The 25,066-nt window shown below is 36.2% G+C and overlaps 1 protein-coding gene across 1 annotated transcript in view; it reads left to right on the top strand.

Moving 5' to 3' along the window:
- Positions 1-25,066, top strand: part of LOC107660661 (low-density lipoprotein receptor-related protein 1B-like) — a 249,544-nt gene that overhangs the window by 53,892 nt on the left and 170,586 nt on the right. The window contains exons 5-8 of the mRNA XM_016450048.1: positions 11,965-12,084; positions 15,069-15,197; positions 18,653-18,910; positions 20,433-20,595. Coding sequence (XP_016305534.1) covers positions 11,965-12,084; positions 15,069-15,197; positions 18,653-18,910; positions 20,433-20,595 — 670 coding nt within the window. The remainder of the gene's footprint in view (positions 1-11,964; positions 12,085-15,068; positions 15,198-18,652; positions 18,911-20,432; positions 20,596-25,066) is intronic.

The following is a 25,066-nucleotide window of genomic DNA, read 5'->3' as shown; positions in this document are numbered from 1 at the left end:
GAATGGTATGTGTAAATACAAATGTGTAACAGGACATTGGTAACAACACTTTTTGGTAATGAAAGTGTTACACTTTATATTAAGTAAACAATTTCTATTGATTTACCATGTAATTACTCTGACGTTACACAGCACCGGCCAGTAAGTTAGGCTTTACCGTTATACATGGATGCGCGTGCAGTTGCCATACTGTATTAAAGCTTTAATCAGGATAAAACCGTATATTAAAAGCTACCATTAGCAATAGCATTAACAAATAACTGTGTATCTAAAAGTATGAGACAACAACAAACAAAACACATACCATTAAGAGCCGTGCTTGCACAGGTTCTGTCCTCTTCACTAATATTCTCTGGGTCTCGATCGGGCTCAAATTGATAAGCAATATAGACGATGCCATTGTTTACAATACAACACCAGGCACATGCACTGAACTGAGGGGCGTGACTTTTAGACGCGCACTAGAGGCGGTTTAGCCAATCACAACACTGGACCAGCTAACCAATCTGAGCCCATTGCGTATTTCTGAGGGAGGGGCTTCATAAAACCAGGAAATCATCAGAGTGTTCATGAGAGAAGGAACAGAGCGGTGTGGAATAAAGGTAAATTATGTGAAAAATAATGTTTTTTTTTAAACGAAGTATTAACACATGTTAGACTGCACCCCATGAACACAATCAAGCCTAGAAAAAAAAACAGTCAACCATCCCTTTAAAAATGTTTTTGAAAATCTTATGCTACCCAAAGTGTGCCTTTATTTAATCAACAGTAAAAACAGTAAGATTATGAATTATTAGTACAATTTAAAATAACTACTATATATATTCCTGTGAAGATGGTGCATACATTTTTTTGTAGTTTTATTTGATGAATAGAAAGTTCATAAGAACATCATTCATTTGAAATGAAATAAATGCTAAATTCTTTATTAAATGCTATTTATTTAATTATTTTATAATAATAATAATAAATATTATTATTATTATTATTCATCTTGCTGACCTCAAACATTTGAACATTAGTGTATGTATGGTATAAATTCTACTTATCGTCTTAAGTATTGATGCTACCCTACAAAGACATATTTGATAATTCATTCTATTATTCAACAAAACCTTGCTGAAAGTAAATGAATCAATGTGCACATCAGCAGGCATTAACTTGTCGTAAGTGAAACAAGCATTTGCATAGTTGTACAAATTTGGGAATGCCATTGTTAATAGATAATGCTGCTTTTGCGACGTAATGAAAAACCATGTCACAGATGTACCTTCCCTCCCTCACGTTGCCTCTCAACAGCATTCAATTATTTCACTTGATAAACTTTTAATTTCCAACAATTCATATAATCAAACAAACAAACAGTATCCCCTAGGGTAAGGACAGAAGCGGTAACTACGGTGCAAATGTAAATATCCACAAATGCAGTGCAAGCCATTTCCTGTTTTCTCTTCAGTTTAAAGAAAAGTGGAGTGCATTCACCTACACATAAGCTATTAGCATATTTATTGAATTTGTTTTGTGTAATGATATGGAATATCATCCAGAACGCATTAAGCGTTCCCCTTGCTAGCTGCTGGTCATTTTCAGATGAAACCGATGATGTTCAGTGATGCTGTACAGTTTGTGACCGTTCACTGTTGTTTGAAGATGGCTCGTATTGTTAGTCTCAGTGGGTCACGCACCTTTCATTATCAGGCTACCATAAATGTGAAAGTCAAGTACCTAATTTGAATAGTATAATGACAGGGTAGCACTCAATGAGCAGTTGACTGTGCTTCCTTTGGGGATAGTCCTAAACTGTAATGTCGGGTCAAATTTGTGCAATAACAAGAAATCACCGTTGACTTTTTGACCCGTTTGAGTTCATAAAGGCATGGGCTAACTCTTTAGGATTAACCCGGGTACCAATGCTTCTTAATCCAGGATCCTTCGGCCGTTTTTAGTCTCATAGTCTGATTATTTTCACTAATAGGATTATCTAGAGGAGAAAGAACAGTCTTTTTGGTAATGATCCAGGCATAGCTGGCTTATGGTTTTTATGCATGACTTTTGTGGTGTTTTAAACTGAAGGTTGTGTGATATCCCATGATGAAACTCAAATCCAGTACACACCAGTACACATGCCAACACTGAAGAAAATAAAAGATGTAGAAACAATTTTCACTCAGAAATTGGTAATTGCAAATTTCAAGGAAATGATAAGTAGCACATTAAAATAGACATGAAATATTGAAGTACAGAAACTAAAATAGTATTTTGTAAAAAAAAAAAAAATGTATTCCAACAATCTTTGACGTTTTATTTACAACTTTTTAACAGTAAATGCTTGAGCATTTAACAAGTTAAACTCAGCTGTGACTGACTTAAAGCTTGGCTTCTTCACTGCTATTTTTTACTTCTAAAAATGCCATTCTTTTTGCATCAGTGTTTGATGTGCTTCTCTGTTTATACTGTATCGTCTGAATCATCTGTCAAATCATTACCTTTTATAATGTTTTGAAATAACCCAATACAATCTGGTGATATCAAATCCAATTACAGCGTTATTCTTTCTCTGCAGGAAGGGAGGTTAAAAAATGTATTGAGATGCTAAATGATTTACACTGATGCTTTTGTCTTGCATATTTTTGGGAATTTCCATGACATGATTGAATACAGAAGATAATTCGTAATGCTTATTGCATTGGGGATTGACATTTAAGTATCAGTGCAAGAATATTCACAGCTTGGACATCATTAAAAATAATAATATTAACAATAAAATAAAATAAACAAATAAACAGATAAATAAAAAACTATTTGTTTTAAATTGAAAAATTTTCCACAATAATACTGTATTTGACTGTATTTTCCATCAAATAATTGCAGCCTTGGTGAACATAGTGTTCTTCCAAAACATTGTATTGCGTGTGTATATCAAATTTATTGCAATGTAATTATGGAAATATTTTGTGCATTTTTCACTTGATAAATATGACATTTACTTTAACATCAGGAATGCATGAATTTGGATACATACTGTGTGAACTTTAATTTGTCAAGAGTGTACCATTTTTAACAAATTGAATTCCTTGCTTATTAAACACTATTGCTTCTCCAATGACCATGGCTTGTGCAAAGATCAGCATCTTAATTTGGTCCCAGATTAATTAGGGGGCCCTGAAAACCAGGCAAATGATTGGATTAAGACAGACCTTGGAGAAACAAAGGCCATGAAGGTCTCCAGAGCTGGCCTGTAATTAATCCATATGGGGAAGTAAAATTACAGACTTCTGCTGCTCTTTCTTTTCACTCATGTTTGTGTGGGTGGGGTAATAAGTAGTTTTCAGGCCATCTGTGTATCACTTCAATAGAAGAAAGAATCTTCTCTAAGTTATTGATTAGAATAACAACTTTATATGTTTCGTGCCCACACATAGTTTCTATTCGATCAATCATTTGCCACAGGTTTAATTTGTTGTTCTCCGAGTTCTGTTGAACCTCTCACTGAAATTAATAGTTGGAGATGTGAGCTCATGGGCAATGCATAAACATACATAAAAATTCATAGGCAAAGTTACATTTTCAGCAGTCATTACTTTTTACAGCCTTCAGAAATCATTACTATATGCTGATTTGGTGCTCAAGAAACACTATCAATTTTGAAAATAGTTAACTATTTTCATTGTGTTGCTTAAAGGGATAGTTAACCCCAAAATAAAAATTCTGTCATTAATTACTCACCCTCATGTCATTCCAAATCCGTAAGACCTTAGTTCTTCTTCAGAACACAAATGAAGGTATTTAACTGAACACATGATAAATACAGTATCATTGATGTCAGTTTTGATCTATTTAACTTTATAAAATCTGATTGGTTGTGTTCCTGTGGCTTATAATATACACAGATGCCTCTTTAGAATGGCTAGAAACATAGAGGGGTAGAAACATATATCTGCTTCCTTGAGGGTGAGTAAATAAAGACAGAAGTCCCCCTTTAAGACAATTGTTTGCATATTGGACTCAATTTTATTTGATAATTTATTGTATTTTTGAAAGTCACAGGATGTTGTCATCTAGGGCAGCAAGTGAGCCAGTACTCCCACTGATCTCGTGCTATGTTTTTCAAGGCCTCTAAAGTTAGTATGTGTCCTTGACATTTTTCTGTAGGAATTTTCAAGAAAGGGTCCCTTAAAAGGAGACTGTTCCCGCTTGGCTGGGCCAGGGAGTCAACGGCTTACTGGTGGCCCCTCATGTGGCAGTGTACCTTGACCTCGAGGACAGTTTGTGATGCACTAGAGGAGGCTGGCTCAGCACAGGAGAGACGTGATGCTGGATTTATGGCAGTGGTGACGGGGCACAATAAGCGTTAAGAGCGCCTCGTCACGTGCTGCCAGCAGCATTCCGTTATCACGCCCCTCCTGTGGTGAGGCTTCATGTGGGCCGGGGCGACAGTGATTGGAGGGGAGGCGGACCCTCTGTAACAAGAAACATAAGTGCTTTGCCATGGAGAAGAAAAAAAAGGTTTACTGCTTCTGGCCAGGCCCGTAACCAGCTATGAGGCCACCAAGGTCCGGACCTCGGTAAATTTTTCATGTTCAAAAATAAAATTTGTTCTTTGAATGACTAATTTGCTGTTAAACTCCTCATATGAATGACTGCATGACATGTATAATTCAGTTTAGACAGTTTGCAAGAATGTTTAGCGTCCCTTGTTCTGAAAATGATCACTGGCGGAGTGAACGAGGCTTGAGAGAGTTGTGAGTGTGGGCGCGGGCGCAGCTTCCGTGTTGCCAGATCCAGCTATTATAATCGTTTTTGACTTGTCTTTGCTACTTAATTTAAGACTTTAGAAAGTTAATAAAGTAGGAAGTCGTAGTTTATAGTCAGCGATATCTTTATCTTATCTTATTTGCAAAAGATTGAAAATAATTTCGGTTTATGTTTTATTTTTTTATTTTTTTTGTTTGTTTTAGTATCAATATCTGGCAACAGTGCCGCCGGCACTTAAACTGTAAGCAATCAAAAAAGCCCATGGACAGGTTTTTGCTGACAGGATACGACATTCGGTAAGGGAAACGCAAAAATTATCATATTATTATATAAACGTTATCAATGCTGTCAAAAGCAGTAGCATTTAACACTAGTACACACAGATCTGTAGAACAAGTAGGTTACAGAATGAAATGAAATACGCAAAAACTAGCCATGAAGAAGTCTATGCTATGTCATTCAGTATAGTTAAATGTTCACAAGTCATGCTATAAACTTTCACAAGAGCACTAGACAAAGTTATTGTAGTTATGTATTGTTGCAATAAACAACTGATAAAATGGTCCACCCTTAAATATAGTAAAGTATTAACAAATTTTGATGCAGTAAATAGGGTATGATTTAAAAATAATCATCCCTCCAAAACAGAGAAAACATCTTTCACAAACATCTACATCTGTCTCCTTTAAAGTGTTTATAGTGTATATAATGAGTTGTATTTGTAGGGGTTATTATAACACAATTCTTTAACACCAACCCCGATCATCATACCCCCCATGAGTAAAATTCTTCTTAACTGCTATTTTCGTCTTATTTTTCTAACTTGAGAATAAGTTAAGAGTATTTTGCATTAAAAACAAAACTTTTGAATAATTCCTGGAAAGAATGTGTCTCATTCACTAATAATTCTGAGGATTATTTGTATTTATAAGCAGAAGAGAACTTAATTTCTGCAAAATTCTGCAACATTCCTAACGTGCATACACACATGAATTTGTTCTTAACTTCATTTTAAATAAGCAACTCTTAGTTAGTAATTTTCATAAAAAGCACCCAAACTAGCGGCATATAAGGGCTTTCGACAAAACTCTTCATTATGGCCTTTCTTAATTCTCAGCAAACATATTATACTTTTTAAAAAGACAAATTTTCACCTGAGAGATGCATTGAAAAATCTTTGAGCAATGCTGCTGTTCTCAAAACCAGCTCAAACTCAATAAACACCTTTAAAAACAGATCAAGATTACAGGCCTCTTATTAGTCAGCTGCACATATGCATATTTGTATGCATTTTTCAAATATTTTGAATTAATTTTAGTATGAAATTTATTTGGTTGAATCATGTTTTGCTCTTGAAAACATTCGTTGGTAGATTTGTGTTTATGCACCATTACTGAATGAGATCATAAATAACCTCTTAAATACCCAAAAAATAAGTGAATGTATTAGTTTATTTACAGTATTTAAGCATGCAATATAACACTAGCTATATAGAAAAATCCAATAGGGACCTCATTTTTAATTTAAGAAACTGTCATTTCAAATTTTCAGCAGCATCCAGGGCATATGACAGCACCCATAACCAGGATACGTTCTCTCTAGCAACACACACACTGTGATACAGGACACATTTATTCTAGAAAAAAAGTGCAAGAAAGACAGAATGAATGAAACAGAATGAATGCAACAGACTGCTCCACCTTGAGATGTCTCTTTAAAAATAACTATTTAAAATAAACGCTGCATTAAAAAACACAACAACAACAAGTCTTGAACTCACGGCAAGTCAGTCACAACAAAAACAGTGTGCATGCTTATGATGATTATTACGGTTTTCAGACAGTGCAACAGATGACCTTTCAGGCGTTTTTCATGAAACGATGATATGCAAATATTTACCAAAAAACTGGCCTACAATCAGATAATACAATACAGATAATAAATAATTTTCTTCTTAAGAAAAAAAAATGTTTTTAAGAAAATATTCTCACAAAACTTTCAAAAATCGATTTTTTGGTGGACTGTCCCTTTAAAGATGTGTTGTACTTGTGTCACATGATTCTGTTTTAATGTTTAGCATTCTCTGATATGACTTCTGTATACTTTTCTGTAACTTTGCCTAGTAAAGCCATGACATTTTCAGCATCAGCGGAAGACGTTGTGAATATCCGTCTGTATGGCTACGTGTCGGGTCATGAGAGCATGCTGATGTTTGAAAGCAGATATAAGGATTAGTCCTGGGTATCTGTCAGCCTACCATCTCATTCCTTTGCTTGGCCTTTTGTCTCCACAAAGCAGGTTGCATCCAATAAAAAGTTCATGAATGCAGCTGCTCAGAGTTATGGCATACCTGTATGAATAGCAAGATCAGAGCTTAAACTAGTGTTCTTTTTTCCTGGTCTATCAAAACACAACAGGTCCTAAATGTGCTGTAGGCGATTTTAGTTCAACCACATGCTGTTTCTACAAAACCCCAACCTCCAATCAGTCTGCCAACCCCATGTCAATAACCTGAATGTCCAGAATTACAGACAGAGCATTGGCTAAAAATGCATTTACCTCTCTCCTGACAATTTTGTTGTTTACAGAGCCGAGGACTGTCACAGCGATGGGTGTGATTTCTCAGGACACCTATTTCAGTGATATCTGTCAGGTATAGGGACATTTTATAAAATAAAAATTAAAAAAAAGTTTACAGCACTTTTAAAATCTATGCTTTGCCTTCTAAGAATTGTTAACTTGTTACATGCAAACATTTGCAGTGAATGGTGTTGATTAACCATTGAAAAAAAATCTACTATGCTAGTCAGCAATTACGTACTTAGCCAAAGGTAAACATTTACTTAATTTCTGACAAGATGTAATGCAATTACTAATCACTTCTCTTGATGCTCAGAAAAGGTCCTCGGTTTGGGTTGTTGGAATGTTACTTGTAATGTTTTCTATATGAAAGTTGTATTTATCCTTTTATGTTTTTAACCCTTAAATGCATGAATGTTTCACCAATCATTATTACATATTCGGGTCTTTAGCGACCCGGACCTATATATATATATATAGCACGGATGGATCTCTAACTGCTGCAATAGCAAAAAAAAAAAAACTCTCTTGATATTTTAAGAACAATTACAGAAGAATAAAATAAAGCATATTTCGTTACCTTTTGAAACTTAAAAGGGTTCAATTTGAGCAGATGATTTTACCAGCGCTGTCATCGTCAGAGCGCACTTCCACAGTACATTCAGCATCTGCCTCATATTCACGATCTCAGCCATATTCTCAAAACTATCGTTTTCAATGACTTCATATTCAATATTTTGATCACTGGCAGCTTATTCACCACATCCAGCATCAAATGACAGTGACATTTATATTTCATTGCGTATAGTAATTGCTCTGAATTAAAGCCATTCAAACCACTTCAATTTTTGCTGATGATATTCGTTTGTTTTATGCCTGCGGTAATTATGAGTGAAACGTCACGTCATCATTGTGTATCAAACAGTGCCACCTTGAGGAAAAAAGATGCATTGCACATATTGAGTAATCAGATATGTAAATATAGTTGCGCAGGAAAAAATACTTTCTCTAGCGACCCTATACACTTTTTTACAAAAAATTTATCAGAAAACTGGCATTCTTTTATATTTTACTATTTTTTTCTTGTTATATTGTTTATAATTAATAGATTGAGGAATACTAAGAAAGTTGACATCTAACTTAAAAAAATGACAGAGGAGGGGGTAGAGAATGATGTCTCGGGTCGCAAAAGACCCGAGGTATGCATTTAAGGGTTAAGATACTCCCTAAATCTTTGTTGACCATTATGATTCAGCCTGTATTTGCTGTAGCAAAAGTAGTTCCATCTAAGCATGACACTGGTGTTGCTGCTAAGACATGTCATGAAACTTGTTATGAATCCATAAATCCATCATACCTGCTTTAGCATGCCAGCTACGAGTCTCAGCCTTAGATGGCATTCTCACAGACCATCTGCAGTTTGTTCACTGAGTGCCTGATTTATATTGCACACATAACTGGAAAGCACTTAGGCTATTTTATTTTGTTTTATTTTTAAAATGAAGAATATCAATAGATGTTATTTTATAAATATTGTATTAGTATTATTAGTAGTAGTAGTCGTATTTTTACTGATTAATAATACATATTATTTTTTATTTTGTTTTGTAATAAACTCAAGAGTCAAGAGTGTCAATGGACGTTAATTTTATACATATTTTGTTAGTAGTAGTATTAGTAATAATAGTAGTATCTTAATGTATGCAGATTTGATGTATAAAATCAGTATTATAGGTTGCACAGGGCAGAAAAAGAAAATGTACAGAAATAGTTTTGGTTTGATATGATGAATAATATATAACCAGATATATGGCTTGATTCTATGAATTAATGCTCTGCTAATGATGGTAATCAGACACTAGATGTAAGAAATCAAAGAACAGATTTGCATACATTCCTTTGTCAGTAATGAATGTTTAGCAATCGCATGTCTTGAAATAGCTGAAGGAAAGCTCCTCTTTGTGAGAGCTCATCATTTCAGATCGAAATAGTGTCTTATTCACATGTGTTTTTGTTAAGCTGTTAAATCAGTTGTCTTTGTAGTAATTGTAATTATGCAGCTGAATCCACACCCACAAACGTCTGAAGAGTGCAGTGAACAATAGCCGGTTGGGTCTGTTGCCTTTCTCAGGAACTGCCAGATGATTTAATATGTGACAGGCAGACAGAGGGATTCAGAGACGTGCTGATGTGGCCTTTGTTGCTTGCACTGTATGAAAATAATTTTAGGTTGTTGCACTAGTATTCCACTGAGACCTTCCAGAGAGAATGACAGGCGGCACAGCACGCAAGGCAGGCAAAAAAACAACTCGAAAGCGAATTTTAGGGTCGTCTTAGTAGAAAATTGTCATGTTATGTTCATTTTGTCAGATATTCCACACACAAAATACAATGCATTTTTGCTGTTTGCCTTAAAGGATCTATTGTGAGAGCTCAGATCAGACAAATAAACTTTAATGTACACTTAAATAACTTAAGAGTTTTTCAAAAAGTATTATTAAAGTGATTTTGGGTCTCTATTTTCAATCCAAATGATATAAATTATGTTTTGTGATTTGGTTTTTATAGCTTACAGTGACATTTTTGAAATATGACTGTATGCTCAGTTGTAGATCTGTTTTCTTTACAGTTCTGTCTTTTTGAAGACATCTGCCGCTTGGCTTTCAGAGATGCACTAATTGCATGAATGCAATTGAATGTTTAAAGCAATTAAATAATACAATGTTTCACTAATTATGGGTTAAAACTTCAGTTTTTTTCTGATTTTCACAGTTCTCTTGTTTAGTGATAGAAAAATGGAAATATAAAAAAAAAATATGAACTTTGCTTTTTTTACTGAAGCTTGCTGGAATGTTCACTGTGTCTCATTGGTCAACTCAATTTGCACAGTAGAGCCAATGCAGTAAATCATGGAAAAAATAATTCCAAATGATGTATTTATTTTTATTTATTATTTTTTTTTTACACAAAATCGAATAAAACTTTATAGAGTATAAGAGGGGGCGTTCTGTTCTGTCTTCTAGCTTACTGGGAAGGCTTTTTTCTTTAGATCAGTGTAGCTTCACGCAGAGGTCAGTGAGGTGTAGGAATATTAGAGGATCATGAAACTGTCCTGAGATGAACATATCCAAATTTCTTCCTCCTAGCTTCTAGTGAAGGCTTCTTAAAGGTGCACTAAGTGATTTTTGAAAAAACGCTTTTGACCACAGCGTCGGACCGAGTCCCACAACACACCTGTAGCCAATCAGCAGTAGGGGGGCGTGTCTTGTAATGATAGCGAGAACGGAGCGCTCAATTTGAGTGTACAGGACGGATATTAGCAGGTCGACTATAGATAGAGGAGAGATGGCAGATAAAAAAGAGGAAAATATCAGACAAACAAAACATTAAAAGGAAGGGTTACGATCAGGCAAGAGGTTGGACCCGCGTAAATATTGGAGCAGCTTTCCAGCGGGAAGAGTGGGAAGGCCTGGAATCGGACGCAGAGGTTGCGCTGTTTCTTTTTGATAGGTGAGCAACGTTTATTTTGCTTCGTTTCACACAACTTATCCGTGTTGGCTTTTGTTTGAATATGCTTGTGTGTCATCTTCGCTTGTTTCCGCGAACCTTGTTGCCATGGTTGTCTACGTACGTGTGAGGCGGTGATTTCAAAATAAGGGTGAGGTCCTGTCGGGGTATGGGCGTGTCTGTTTTGGTGCTTTCAAATATCAACATCGTTTGGCAAAAATCTCTTAGTGCACCTTTAATGAATTAACTATTTATTTATTTACTTACTTAAACTTCTAAAAACTTCCAAAACTTGTTAAATTCACCCTAAAACACAACATGCAAAAATATCATTATATTTTAAGGAGAAAAAAAATCAATATCAGTGTTTTTTATGGTCTTTATGGGTTAGACTGCCTGTGTCATTGTTTAGAGATTGTTTTGCATTTGTTTTCTGTACTTCTTGCAACTGGACAATAAAATAGCCTTCAGACTATTTTTTTCTTCCCCTAAGAGATGTAGTTAATCGGGATCATGAACCTTTCTGCATGTGGTACATTATGCAACCATAACTGTATTTTTGTTCCTCAATGGTGTTTTTCCCAATAGTAATGGGAGATTCATATTCAGTTATAAGAAAAAGGCACTGGATACCAATCAGAATGTTTCATACAGGATGCCAAACAATCAGGACACAAGCAGCCACTTCCATTTTACACTTGCTAAATATGGTGTTCAGCAAAGGTTCACTGTGGAAACTATTAATGAAAAACCTAATAGCAGTTGTGCACAAGTCTTTTGTGGCAGGTTGATTGAATTTTGAGGACCAAGGACCAGGAAGAATTGCTAAAAGCTTCTGCAAGTCTCCAAACAAAACCTTTTTCTTTCCTCATAGAATTTTCAGCAGAAAGGTTAGGTATTTCTTCTAATTATATCTCTTTTTCCCTGTGTGGAGCACCTCTCTGATTCCACCCTCACGGAGTGCTATTGATCCCCGCCTCTGGCTCACAACTGTGAGTACGCGCTGGCACATCCTTGCGCTGATGGCAAGGAAGGGCTTTTAGAGGGAGTGAAATCAAAAAGCAATTTACATGTTTTTCCCTCTCTCTCAAACTCTTTCTCTCCCTCTCTCTCCTCCCACAGAACTCCTGTCAGCCTGTCACGAGCTGCATTGCCGCTACGGATGCATCATGACCAGAAATGGCACATTCTGCTTCTGTGCGGATGGATTCGAGGTGGGAGAGGATGGGCGTAGCTGCAGAGGTAGGTGCTCTCAGGGTCACACCAGGCATCTCAGATGAATGATGGGCTTTGGGCGATGAGGGGGGAGAGGGGTGGCTGTCCGTCCCTAGGGTGTCTTTTCACACCTCTGTCCTGCTTTATTTGACACGTGGCATTGACTCCAGAGAGGTCAAAGTGACTTCTCGGCCTGATTTGGCCTAAATGAGACCCTCTGAGTATGATATTGAGGCTGGTTGTTGTACATGATGCTGAAATATAGCTGATCCATCGCCACGTTATGACTAATTGTCTCAGTAGCAGAAATCAGGCTCAAACAGGAAGTTGTAAACAGGGGATATATTTGCCTCTTTACAGTGATGAATCTGTTCCAGTCAGGGAATATCATACACAATGAGGTCTCTTGCCTTTTTAAGCATTAACAGCACAAATTATATATATATATATATATATATATATATTTGGGGGGTAACGCTTTAGATTACAACCCGCAAAGAACTACGTAAGTATACTGAATTTACGGTGTACGTTTCTGTAATTATAGTGTACCTATAAAGAACGTACATGTAGGTATAAGGGATCATTGTGTTACGTTTGGGTAACAAGGGGGTAACAACCAGATATGCAACCTGCAAAGAATTGCGCAAGTAAACTGAAAATACAGTGTAACTTTTTTGTAATTATAGTGTACCTATTCAGTACCTCCGTGTAGGTATAGGGCAGGGGTGCCCAAACTCGGTCCTGGAGGGCCGTGTCCTGCAAAGTTTAGCACCAACCGTAATCAAACACACCTGAGTGTACCTATTCAGTTCCTCCATGTAGGTAGGGGAATAATATGTGACGTTTGGGGAATAAAGGGGTAACAACCTGTAAAATTACAAATCATTTATACTGTAGGTATTTTGAAATTAAGGGGTACCTATTCTAATTTTACGTGGTATATATGGCCTAAACAACAATCTTATGTTTGGCAGTGATTTAGAAAGACGATAATTTTATATTGGTAGACCTATTTTATTATAGCCCTAAGTATTTTTTTAACCATTCTATTATTAAAGGATATATGATGGAGATTACTGAACAACAAAGCTGGACATCCAGTGAAATTAGTTAATGAGTTTCTGCTATGATTTATAATTCACGAGTCTACTTACCTTATGAAAGCTTATTTGTCGATTTCAGCAACTTCACACCAGCAAATTCTCAACACCACTATCACCAAATAACTTTGCATGATATACCATCAAGGTTCAATGCAGCTTAAAACAAGCTTACCGCTTTCCAGCTGTTCGCAGAAACAATACACAATACAACATTTGTATTTCAGTGGATGTATACTGTGATCTTTTTATAGCAAAAAAAAGTGGAGGGTTTAATTTGGCCATCAAACAATTAAATTAAAAACTAAAAAATTGTCTCTGTAATTACTGTGCAAATATACACTTGTTCTGTGTTTGTCCAACTTGTTCCTCCCTTGTTCCATGTAGTTACAAGGTAAATACAACAGTTGCAGGCTGTAAAAAAAGCAAAGCAACTCCGTACTTATTCAGCTTATACAGTTAAACCAAATTCTTTTGAAAAGCTTAATAACAAATTTAAGATTTTGTTCAATTTATTCATGTTTTTCAACCACTGATGAAGCTAAACTATTATGGCCAAACCATAACGCCAATTAACACACAGTAATAAACACTGAAAGTCAAGGTTAAACTGTGTATTATAGCGAAGTGACAGGATTTTACCGCCTTTGATTTTACCGTTTTGATCCACGTCCTCAAGCACCATTTTGACTAGTTCAGTTACCGGCTTTTCCGCTCATCAGTCACCGCTCAATGTTGTGAGAACATACTCAGACAAAACCCTCCAGTTTTAAGAGAACACATTCCAGTCAGTTTCAAAAATCTCTCTCCTCTTCGCTTCGATTAGTTTTCTTGTGTTTTCGACACATATTCCCATCTTAAGCATCGTAGACACAGATTTTGTCGCACACACATCTGTTCGCGTTTGAACTCACGAGACTTGCTGCATGCTCTCTTTCACGTCCTCTACATTCTTAACCCAGCACCGACGGGTTACTTATTACTGATATCAACCCAAATTGGGTCAGCTTTCTAACCCAACAGTCTCAACCGAGCGTTTGGATTGAAACAATTACCATATATTATTTATTTATTTATTTATTTAGTTAGTTAGTTAGTTAGTTAGTTTTGTTTGTTTGTTAGTAAGATATGCAATACAGTAAAAAAAATAAGTATAATTCATTGAAGTATTGTTATTTAGACTAATTTTAATATTATTCTTGAATTTTCACCAATCAAGCCTTAGATGCGGATATGGCATAACAATTATATTTATTTATTTACTTACTTACTTATTTATTTATTTTTAAAATGTTTCAACCCTGATACTGCTCCAAACTGTTACACAATATATTAGAATTATATTAGATATGTTTTAATAAATATTTTATATAGAGTATATGCGTTTTGGTATAGTGTTTTTTTTTTCTAAGAGAGATTTTAAGGTCTTAAAAAAGTAGATGCATACTTATTTTGTTATAGTTTTGTGTGAAATAGTTTATATTTATTTATTTAAGGTCTCAAAATCCTCCAAAAATAAAACCTCATAGAAAATGTTTTATTTATTTTTATTTATTTTAATGTTTTTATTTTTTGAAGGTTAAGAAACCCCCCCACCCCACGCCATTTTTTTCACTTACTATTAATTTGTTGGAGGAAGAAAAAACTAGGCTTTATTTTGTAGCCTGATCGTTCCTCCGGGTTCCTCCTGACATTCAAGACAAATCAGTAAATCACCAGTGGAACATTACACTTCAGTACAGCTTAAACAGACAAAGCTCTAGAGACTGGTGCAAGGCAGGACTTGCCCGGAGATACGAGGTGGCATAGAGAGAAGCCACCGAGAGGCCACATTAAGTGGATTTTATGTATTTGGGTCATGTTTGAGCACACCTAATTTGTCATAAATGACTCTTCCTCTGTGTACAGATCATGATGAATGCGCCATGTACGGGACATGCAGCCAGACCTGCATGAACACCTATGGGTCATATCGCTGCAGCTGTACAGATGGGTACAGCCTGCAGCCGAACAGACACTCCTGCATAGCCAAACACGGTAAGAGCATGATAAATTAATGACCGGGAATCTGCATAAGCCGCCTGAAATGTTGTCACGTCCTGATATTGTTCTTTCACAAGAGTGCACCGAGTTGAACCAAGATGGATTATTACTCTGTGTGATATGAATGAAATTAACTTACAGCGGCTGCAGCACTGCCTTAAGCCGCCTTTGGCGCTGGTAATTTTCTGACCTTGAAAAACATGTTCTGTATGCTTGAGAAATATGCAATGCTAAGATGTTGCGTGTATCTGAAATGACTTGTATGTGAAGCAACTTAGTTCTGCTCAGTGATTGCCACGCAAATAGGAGAGATTGGGGCTAGTTGTCACAGAGGGCAGTTGTCACATAAGATTTCACAAACTTATATAAATATATGTATAATTATTTTTCTTCTATATACCTCACAAAGTGACAACATGCCCCTCTACTAAGTCAATACTTGTTTAAACTTCATTTAACTAATTTTTTTTCTTCTTCAAGTCATTAGTAATTCTACGTATGTACAGAAATTCTTCTCAGTTCTCAGGTTTGCCTTTTCCAAATGAGCTTTCAGGGATCACGTATGAATCCAGACTAAACCAGTTCAGCCTCTCATTCCCATAAGGACCTGAAAATTGAGGCAGTTTGCTTTGGATATTCTGCTACAGCCCTAATATCAGTGTTGCTGTGCGCAGGGACAGAAATAATGGAGCTATTGGTGGAAGATAAGCCAGACATTGAGGATTAAGTGGAGGCTGAGTTTTATGAAGAGCAGGGCCTGAAGGACAGCTATTCTCTGTCTTTATCAGCCCATGCCAATGATTACTTGCCTAATGGCACCTGCCTGTGAGAGTGTCTCCCCACCAGCCACAAATCCAATCAAGTTTATCATTAAATCGGCTGCTTTTGTAATAGGGGGGTTTTGTAGGGAAAACACTCACTACAATTCTAAATGGATTCTAATCCCTTTTGTAGATTGGTAATTTGTTTGGGCTCAGGTAATTGAAGTCGTTTTAATAAAAAAGCGTTATTGAGTCCCAAATGTTCAATAACTAGCTTTTCTACAGCTGTGAGAATTATTATAAAATAAGGAGAAAATGTGCTGCATATAGTTGATGACTTACAGTGTTAGCAGTGGGAAACTATATAGATTAGAGCAAACATAGTGAGCACGTATATGAGTGGATCAAGAGTGGATTGTCTATAAAGCATTGCTTTTTTGCTGCCTGTGAACACTTTTGCTCAGGTTTGCTGGTGTTGGATTGGCTGCTGTGTCTTAGCAAAATGGTGGACATTAAAAAAACATCTGAAATGACATCTTAATTACAGTTTACAGCAATGTTCAAGGAATAATTCACCCAAAATGAAAATTTGCTGACATTTTACTCACCCTCAGGCCATTTAAGATGTAGCTGAGTTTGTATTTTCATCAGGGCAGATCTGGAGGAATTTAGAATTATATCACTTGCTCACCAATGGATCCTCTGCGTTGAATCCACAAGTAATCCATTAATTAAGATCTTGTGAAGTAAAAATCTGCCTCTTTGTAATAAACAAATCCTTCATTAAGATCTAAAGATTTGGCTAAAATACGAGTCTTCTATCCATGATATTGCATTCTCCAGTGAACTCTCATTCTGACACTGCAGAGGATCAATTTAAGCATCATATTTGTGTTCAAACATATGATTCATATTTTAAAAAGATTTACATACATTTTTAATCATAAACGTTGTGGAAAATATCAGCTAAATGTTGTTAGAACTGACTGGGACTATCTAGGAAATTATACACAGCAAGCAATTTGACATTTTCCAGGTTTTTTAGGTCCTATAATGTCATTTGCAGTCCTATGAATTTTGGCATTACAAACTGTCCCTGCTTAAATTTATTATATTGAGTACACACAATTCACGAACGTCTGTTACAGTGTGTGCTTGGTGTGACGGCCTCAATAGATGCCTTGTGCAAAGCATTTTGTGACCTAAAAAGATGATGCGTCCTAGTATTTCTATTGGTGTGGTGCACTGCAACCAGTTTGCATATGTGTTTTAAATTAAATGGAGATTACCCCACTGTGCACTCGGTGGGAAATAGCTAGCAGGCAGCAGCGCACCTTGCTGCTGGAATGCAGAATCTGTCCCACGTTTAATCAATGTGACTGCTTTCCTATGAGGAATAAACTGAATATCATTACCCATAAACTTAACTGAACTCAGTGCTCACCCACATTAATATTAATTTAGCAGAAAGAGGTTGTTGCACTGGGATAACTATGGGGTTTCCATTAGATGTAAAAGCTCATGCATATAAATTCAATGCATCATCTTTTCCCGGCTGTCTGACGGGGGCCAGTGGAGGATGACATATCCATTAGAAAGGTGAATGTTTAATAAGATTCTTAAAAATAAATACACTGCAAAAGAATTTAAAGGAAAGATCTTTGTTGGTCTATTTTATGTATATACTGTATATACAAACCTGAAAATAAAAGTATTCACAGGTTGAGATATTCACACACATATACGCAGGTGCATCTCAATAAATTAGAATGTCGTGGAAAAGTTCATTTATTTCAGTAATTCAACTCAAATTGTGAAACTTGTGTATTAAATAAATTCAATGCACACAGACTGACATAGTTTAAGTCTTTGGTTCTTTTAATTGTGATGATTTGCAGTCCTATGAATTTTGGCTCACATTTAACAAAAACCCACCAATTCACTATCTCAACAAATTAGAATATGGTGACATGACAATCAGCTAATCAACTCAAAACACCTGCAAAGGTTTCCTGAGCCTTCAAAATGGTCTCTCAGTTTGGTTCACTAGGCTACACAATCATGGGGAAGACTGCTGATCTGACAGTTGTCCAGAAGACAATCATTGACACCCTTCACAAGGAGGGTAAGCCACAAACATTCATTGCCAAAGAAGCTGGCTGTTCGCAGAGTGCTGTATCCAAGCATGTTAACAGAAAGTTGAGTGGAAGGAAAAAGTGTGGAAGAAAAAGATGCACAACCAACCGAGAGAACCGCAGCCTTATGAGTATTGTCAAGCAAAATCGATTTAAGAATTTGAGTGAACTTCACAAGGAATTAGTTTCATTTTCCAGCAGGATTTGGCACCTGCCCACACTGCCAAAAGTTAATACACGAGTTTCACAATTTGAGTTGAATTACTGAAATAAATGAACTTTTCCATGACATTCTAATTTATTGAGATGCACCTGTATATACACACAAATTGTATTATACAATGTGAATATAATACCCACTTTCACTTTTGAAATACATTGCAGTATTCTGCTGTGTTCTGAAAATGGGTTTCTCTCCTAAGAGACATGCTTCTGAATTACCCGTGCCCTCTGCGGAAGCCTGTATTATCCTATTCTACTGAAAGCATGGAATGCCAAGGAAATGCCTGGCCTCAAGCTGTCTTGTCACTATTTTCCTATCCATCTATTCCAGAGACCGGTGAAAACCCTGCAGCACTGCTGATTGGAGGCTCGGATAATATTATAATCACAGCCCTAAATGGATCCCGCCTGCAAACCCTCAAACAACTGGACTCAAATGGAACTCATGGCTTGGATTTCAACCATAAAGAGGAATCAGTATGCTGGGTCACTTCCTCAGAGTCCTCTGGACAACTCCGGTGTGCCAGGATGAGGAAAGCAAGTGGCTTCACTAAAGAACAGGAAGTAAAGACAGTTCGGAATCTCCACGGTATGATTCCTGTTAAACTCTCCTGCTACATTGAAAATACAATACGTTGAAAGAAAACTGATGAATTGATTTTGATGGGTGATGAGACAAAGTGAGAGGACTAAATTTACGGTTGTGCACAATTCTGAGTTGAATCTGCCTTAGAAATTCCAATTCAGTTCAAACAGGATGCAGAATTTGAATTCCATGGAATTTAAATGTAATAAAATTCATGTAGTTTTTAATAATGTTTTTTTTTTTCCATTTATTTTCACTCATACATATTTTAGTTAAAATATACACAACATATGTGATATTTCAAGTAAATATAGATGTTTTTTTTTTTTAAATGCTACCTATAGAAATTTGGATTTAAGTTGTACATTCACCTTTTAAGAACCATGATGGAAAAACATAATTTTCCAGAATTCTCTAAATTACCTAAAAAATAAAGAAATGTTTTGACAGTGATAAACTTAGTTTGGAGAAATATGTCTATAAAGTCCAAAGTAATTTAGTAATTACATTTTTTTTGTTTGAATTTTAATAAACATCTGATCATTCCCATTCTTAACTTCCTAGTATTAAAATGAGTTTCATGTAAAGTACTAATGCAAGGTAAAACAAATCGGGCTTAAAGTTGAAGTTAAAAGTTTTTGTCCTTTACTCATGAGACCTTATTTCTCATGCTGAACAAAACATTTAGTGTAACATTGAGTTCTGCTTGACTGCGTAGTGCTTATCAATGCAAGCTGTATGGAAGCTAACAGAGCTTATAATTTATTTACCGCTACATGAAATGGTTTATGCACATTTGTATAGTTCATCCTACAGTATGTATCCATTAAGTATTCATTAAAATATCTCAAATCGAAAATGATTTATTACTCTTTTAATAATTAGCCTATTAGTTTTCAGTGTTGAATCAGAGAATAAGAGCATACTCTCATTTCAGGATATTGATCCAAACAATAGCCTCTAAACCGAATTTTTCTTTGACTTAAAGCAAAGCATTTCAGTTAAAGCATATTTCAAGTCTGGCACAGTGCATTAAGAGCCTCTAATGGACCCCAAGTTTATGATCTTGAAAAAGTAAATAAATTATACTAATATGACTTAGTTTATGGGGCACTGTTTTTGTTCAATGGTAGGCTTTTTTATTTTTAGTTTAAAAAGTGCACTGTTTGTTTTACTTATTTCTTCTAGTGTGTTTATCATGCTTGTTGATGCATTTAATTACGTATTTTTTATATTCCATCTAAAATACAATTAAAATGGATGAATATTCTTTATAATACATCATATAAAGTGGCACTAACAACATTTAACAATGAAATATTAATTTAAAAAAAGAAAAGTAGCAATATGTAGATTAAGAAATTATTTTCATGAATAAGGTCTTTCATGAATATGATTGATTGATTAGCACTTCATGGCAAGAATTCTCAGTGACGTGTGCCTTGAACATATGCCAATTAATGATGTGTCACATCAATATATCATCTTGTTTTGTGTAAATTGACCATGTTTTCCTTTGTTTCAGACGTTGATCAATTAGCCTTTGACTGGCTCACAGGAAACTTTTACTTCGTGGATCAAGCAAGCGACAGGATATTTGTTTGCAACCAGTACGGAGACACCTGTGTTACAGTGATAGACCTCGACCTTTTGAACCCTAAAGCAATCGCTCTGGATCCTCTAATGGGGTGAGTTGAAAATGCATGAAGCGAGATTTCATCTTTGACTAGGGCCTTTGATAATCTAAATCCTCTCACACATATTGCAATATGTTAGGCAAATATTTCTCTGAATGTGTCTTGTCTGTACTGTTCCCAGAGCTCAATATTTACTCTTCTTTTCGACACTGTCTGGTTGCATGATTGTGCTACGACTCCCACAGTCAGGAGTGTCATTAGTATTCCATGATTTATCCAGCATCCCACAGTCTCGAACGCCCTTGCAGAAATCTGCTTTACATGAGGTTTGTTTTGCTTTGACACCACAAAGCCGCAGTTGAAACAAGGGGGTGGCGTAACGTCAGCATGGTGATTGTGGAAATGTTTCGGGAGAAATGAGTAAAAGAACACAAAGAGTCCTCAAAGGAGAAAAGGGCAGCATGATTATTCTAGTCATTAGCCGCTAAAAGGAGCGCCGTGGTAATATTCCCGGCGAGCTTAGAATAGGAATTCAGGAGAGAATTTGTCCCATTTATTCTTGAGAGTGCACGGATAGGCAGAGCACTCTGTTCCGGGTTTTTTAATGAGACGCCTTGCGCCCAGTGAACCTAAATTGTAGCACCGGTGTTCAGCAGACTAAAGACTGCAAGGAGAGCCCAGGCCATCAATTTCACTTCCGTTCTTCGGTGTGTGTGGTTGTCATGCTTTTGTTTTCGTGCTGTGACTCTGACAAAAACGAAATCCTGACTGCCCTGAATGAAGGCGTGTTTAAAGGAAATGACAGCCGTTTATCTCTTTGAGTCTAAATGCTGTGTTCTTTCTCCTGTGATCATCAACAACCTCGCAGATCAAGCATCGCTTTAGTGTTTGGCAATTTAGTGCTAAAGTATGTTTTATTGCCGACTGTACAGTATAAAGCAGAGGTGGTCCATTCATACATATGAATGATTGTAACACTCAATATGGCGGCTTTTTTAAGGTAAAAAAGTCTTTTTTTGCAAAGGCATCTCGATGCTCCATATGGTGTCTGTAGGAATAAAAGTCCTTTTTTAGGTTTATTGAAGCATCTTGGAGACGGTGCCACAGTTCTTCTGGATTTAGTCTGTCTCAGTTTGTTCTGTTTCTTCATGTCATTCCAGACAGACTGGATGAGGATGAGATCAGATATCTGTGTGGAGCACTGGCTGTTGTCAGACTCCTTGTGCAAACAAAAATCTCACTGAATTATTACAATTAATGGCAAAATGAATGCTTGGAAATGTAAACTGATATATCCTACTGACACACTACAGCAAAAGACAAAAATAACTGACTTAAAACCATTTTTAGCTGGTGAAAATACTAGTGTTCTAATAATAATTTAACAATGTCCACCACTGTATTCATTATGGGCAAAGAAAAATATATAGGCTATAATAAAATTATCTACAATTTTAAAGCAGAAGTTGTACAAAGTGCACAAGTAAAGTGAAAGCAAATGCTTCAGTCTTTTTGGCCAAATAAAACGCTTGGCTAGATACAGACTTGCTTTGTTTTTCTAGCTTTCAACTCTGCAAAGCTCTCTGTGTGCAGTACATATGCTGTAGGATATGGCTTTAGAAACATATGCTTCTGGTTTTGAGCTTTTCTCTTGGGCTCCCATATGTTTTTGAAAGATTCCCTTATTCACCTCACAGAGCCGACCTTAAGCAGAAAATCCAGTTTAGGAAAAATCTTGAAGTTGGCCCTTTTTACCCTTATCAAACAAGCTCAACACTGTTCCTCCTCCATTCACTGTGAACATGCCTTTTTGTGTCCTTTTATGGTCCATGATGAGCATGTAATTGTACCAACTTAAACACTTTTTTTTAACGCGCCGTTGGTGCATTTACATAAACACAACCCACGGGAATGGCTCTCTCACATTTGTGCATGGCCTTCAGTGCATCCAGCCAGTTTCCTCCCGGGAATGTGGGAGAGGAGTGCAGCGGTTAAACCTCCAGGCTTCAGCAAAGTGCAGTTTACTACATAACACTGCCGTTCTGCTTTTTCTGGTCCTCCTCCTGTAATTGGCGAGATGAGGTTGGAGCTGCTTGTGTGTGAGGGAGGCTGAGGGAACGCAGGAGGTCTGTCAGCCTGGAGAGCTTGAGTGAAAACAAAAGAAATTGAGGCGGTTTGTGATAGTGGCTCAGAATGAGGCGTAGTAGTTATGGAAAGAGTTCACGAAACGTTAAGTGTTTCGTTTGTGGTTCTGAAATATTTTTCCTTCCCTATTTTTTTGTCCAATTTCTCGCCTGCTTTCCTGAAGGAGCCTCCGTCCTCTTGTACGCTTCTGGAGAGGCTTTATGTAAAATTTAGCTTTCTAATTTGAAACAAAAATCCCAGAGAGGGAATAAGACTGAACTTGGTTTAACCTCGCTTTTCAAAGTCTAACTTATTCCTCAAAATCAATTCGAAAAAGCAGGGTGAGACATTTTTTTTTAGTCAGTGGAGAGTGTGAAACTTGAATTTCATTTAGAGCAAAATGAAAACAGAGCTGTGCGCAAATCTTTATACATCCGCTATCCCCCTCTTGTTTGGTAATCTGTCTTGGTGAAAGAAAGGGGAGGCATTTTCAGTTTGGTATTCTCTACAGTAATGAAATTCCCCTGCGGTCCGGGTTTGGGTTGGACCATTGTGTCACCTTGCAGTGATTACTTAAAGTCAGGGTTGAAAGGTCTAAAGAACCAGATGAGATGTATGACTGGGTCAGATTGGTTCCCATTGTGATTTGTGGTTTGTCTAGGATTATTGAGTTTGTTATCTAACCACCAAACAAATAAATAAAGTATTGTTGATTTATCATTCTGTGGTTATTGTTATGTGGTATCAGAATGCAACATTCACTGCAAGAATATGTTTTGCATCCATGTCTCATCTGTTTGTGTTATTAGAATCAGATGTAGAAAGTATATACACAGTACAGTGAACAATGGTGGAAAATGTTTGTTTGCCTCAAACACACAGCGCAGAGCAATATACGGCATATAAACAAGTTATGGATTTATTTTTTAATTCATTTTGCTTTATTGCCTTTGTTGTCCTCTAATTATGTAGTACTGATTCTTGGTGTGTTTCGTTGGAGATATTGCAGACCTGTTGAATGTCGCTGATAATACAGTAATTAATAAATATGATTTATTTGAATAATTCTAAATTCTAGATTCTGATGAGGATTATATGTTCTCTAAATGTAGCAAGTTGCTAAATTGCTTGGCAGCAATGTCTACAGTAAGCCTAACGAACTGTATTGTTCGTTACGAACTGTGGCAGGAGAATATTTTGTTTTGATTATTAATAAAAGTAGCTATTTTTTTTATTAAATGATGACACATCACCATTCTCGCCTTATTAATTTGCTGATCTTTGCCATACAAACACTGAAAATTATTAAAATATTGTTAAAAATCTCATCTGTATTTGATTTAGAAATAACATTATTAGTTTACCAATAAAATTAAACAATGTATAAAAAAATATAACTGCAACATACTTTTTAAAATATACATAAATTAAGTGTTAAATGTGTTCTATGCAGATTAAACTGCTTTATCATAGTCAGAAAGACCCAGCCATCTCACAGATTAAATGTGGATGAGTGAATAATATCATGGATTGCTGTATGAAAGCTTTTCTTCCATATAATAGCAGGAAAAAGAAACTGAACTTGCAGATACCTTATCAGCTTTATTGTATGTCATTTATTTTGGTGTTAAAAATCACATTCAGCAGCACTTGAATCTAATATATGGCAGTGGCTTGCTCAGAAAGAGATGGATCCTCTTGCTGACAATATATAATATAATCATGTATTTAAACAAAACATATTATTACAATTTAAAACCATCTATTTTAATGTTTCAAATTGTAATATATTCGGTAGCACTTTAGTTTAGGGACCAACTCTCACTATTTGCTGTTTGCTTATTAGCATGCTTATTACTAGCATATTGGCTCTTTATTATTACGTACAAAGCACATATTGATGCCTTATTCCAGTGTTTCCAAATCCCAGTCCTCGTGCCCCCCACCTCCCCCACTCTGCATATTTTGTATATTTCTCTTATCACGCACGACGTTTGTTCTATTCGACCGTAAGTGCCCTGCGAAGTGGACATCACCAGATATTCCGCCATGATTCCAGTTCGAAAACGAGTGTATATGTTCCATTCAAAGGGCATTAAAGTGTGCGAGATGTGAATTTAAATAGTATTCATTTACAGAGCTATATTATGTCACACTTCACACCTCTCTAATAAGTTTTGTCTGTGTATGAAGACGCTGCAGGCCGTGGTGTAACGCAAATCCATGAATGAATGTTCCGAAAGAAAACTTCAACGGATTTCCCCTGCTCAGGGAGTAGGGAGCAATGAACACTGTGTAGAGATCATATCAATCGGAACACTGTTCATGTAGCTCTCTTCTAAAGAGCTGGTTATCTGAATCAGGTGTGTTAGCTAAGAGATACATGCAAAATATGGAC

This window comes from Sinocyclocheilus anshuiensis, unplaced genomic scaffold (assembly GCF_001515605.1).
Source record: "Sinocyclocheilus anshuiensis isolate Anshui unplaced genomic scaffold, SAMN03320099.WGS_v1.1 scaffold627, whole genome shotgun sequence".
Lineage (NCBI taxonomy): Eukaryota > Metazoa > Chordata > Actinopteri > Cypriniformes > Cyprinidae > Sinocyclocheilus > Sinocyclocheilus anshuiensis.
The sequence above is the reverse complement of the archived record's forward strand: the minus strand, read 5'-3'. Positions and strand labels throughout refer to the sequence as shown.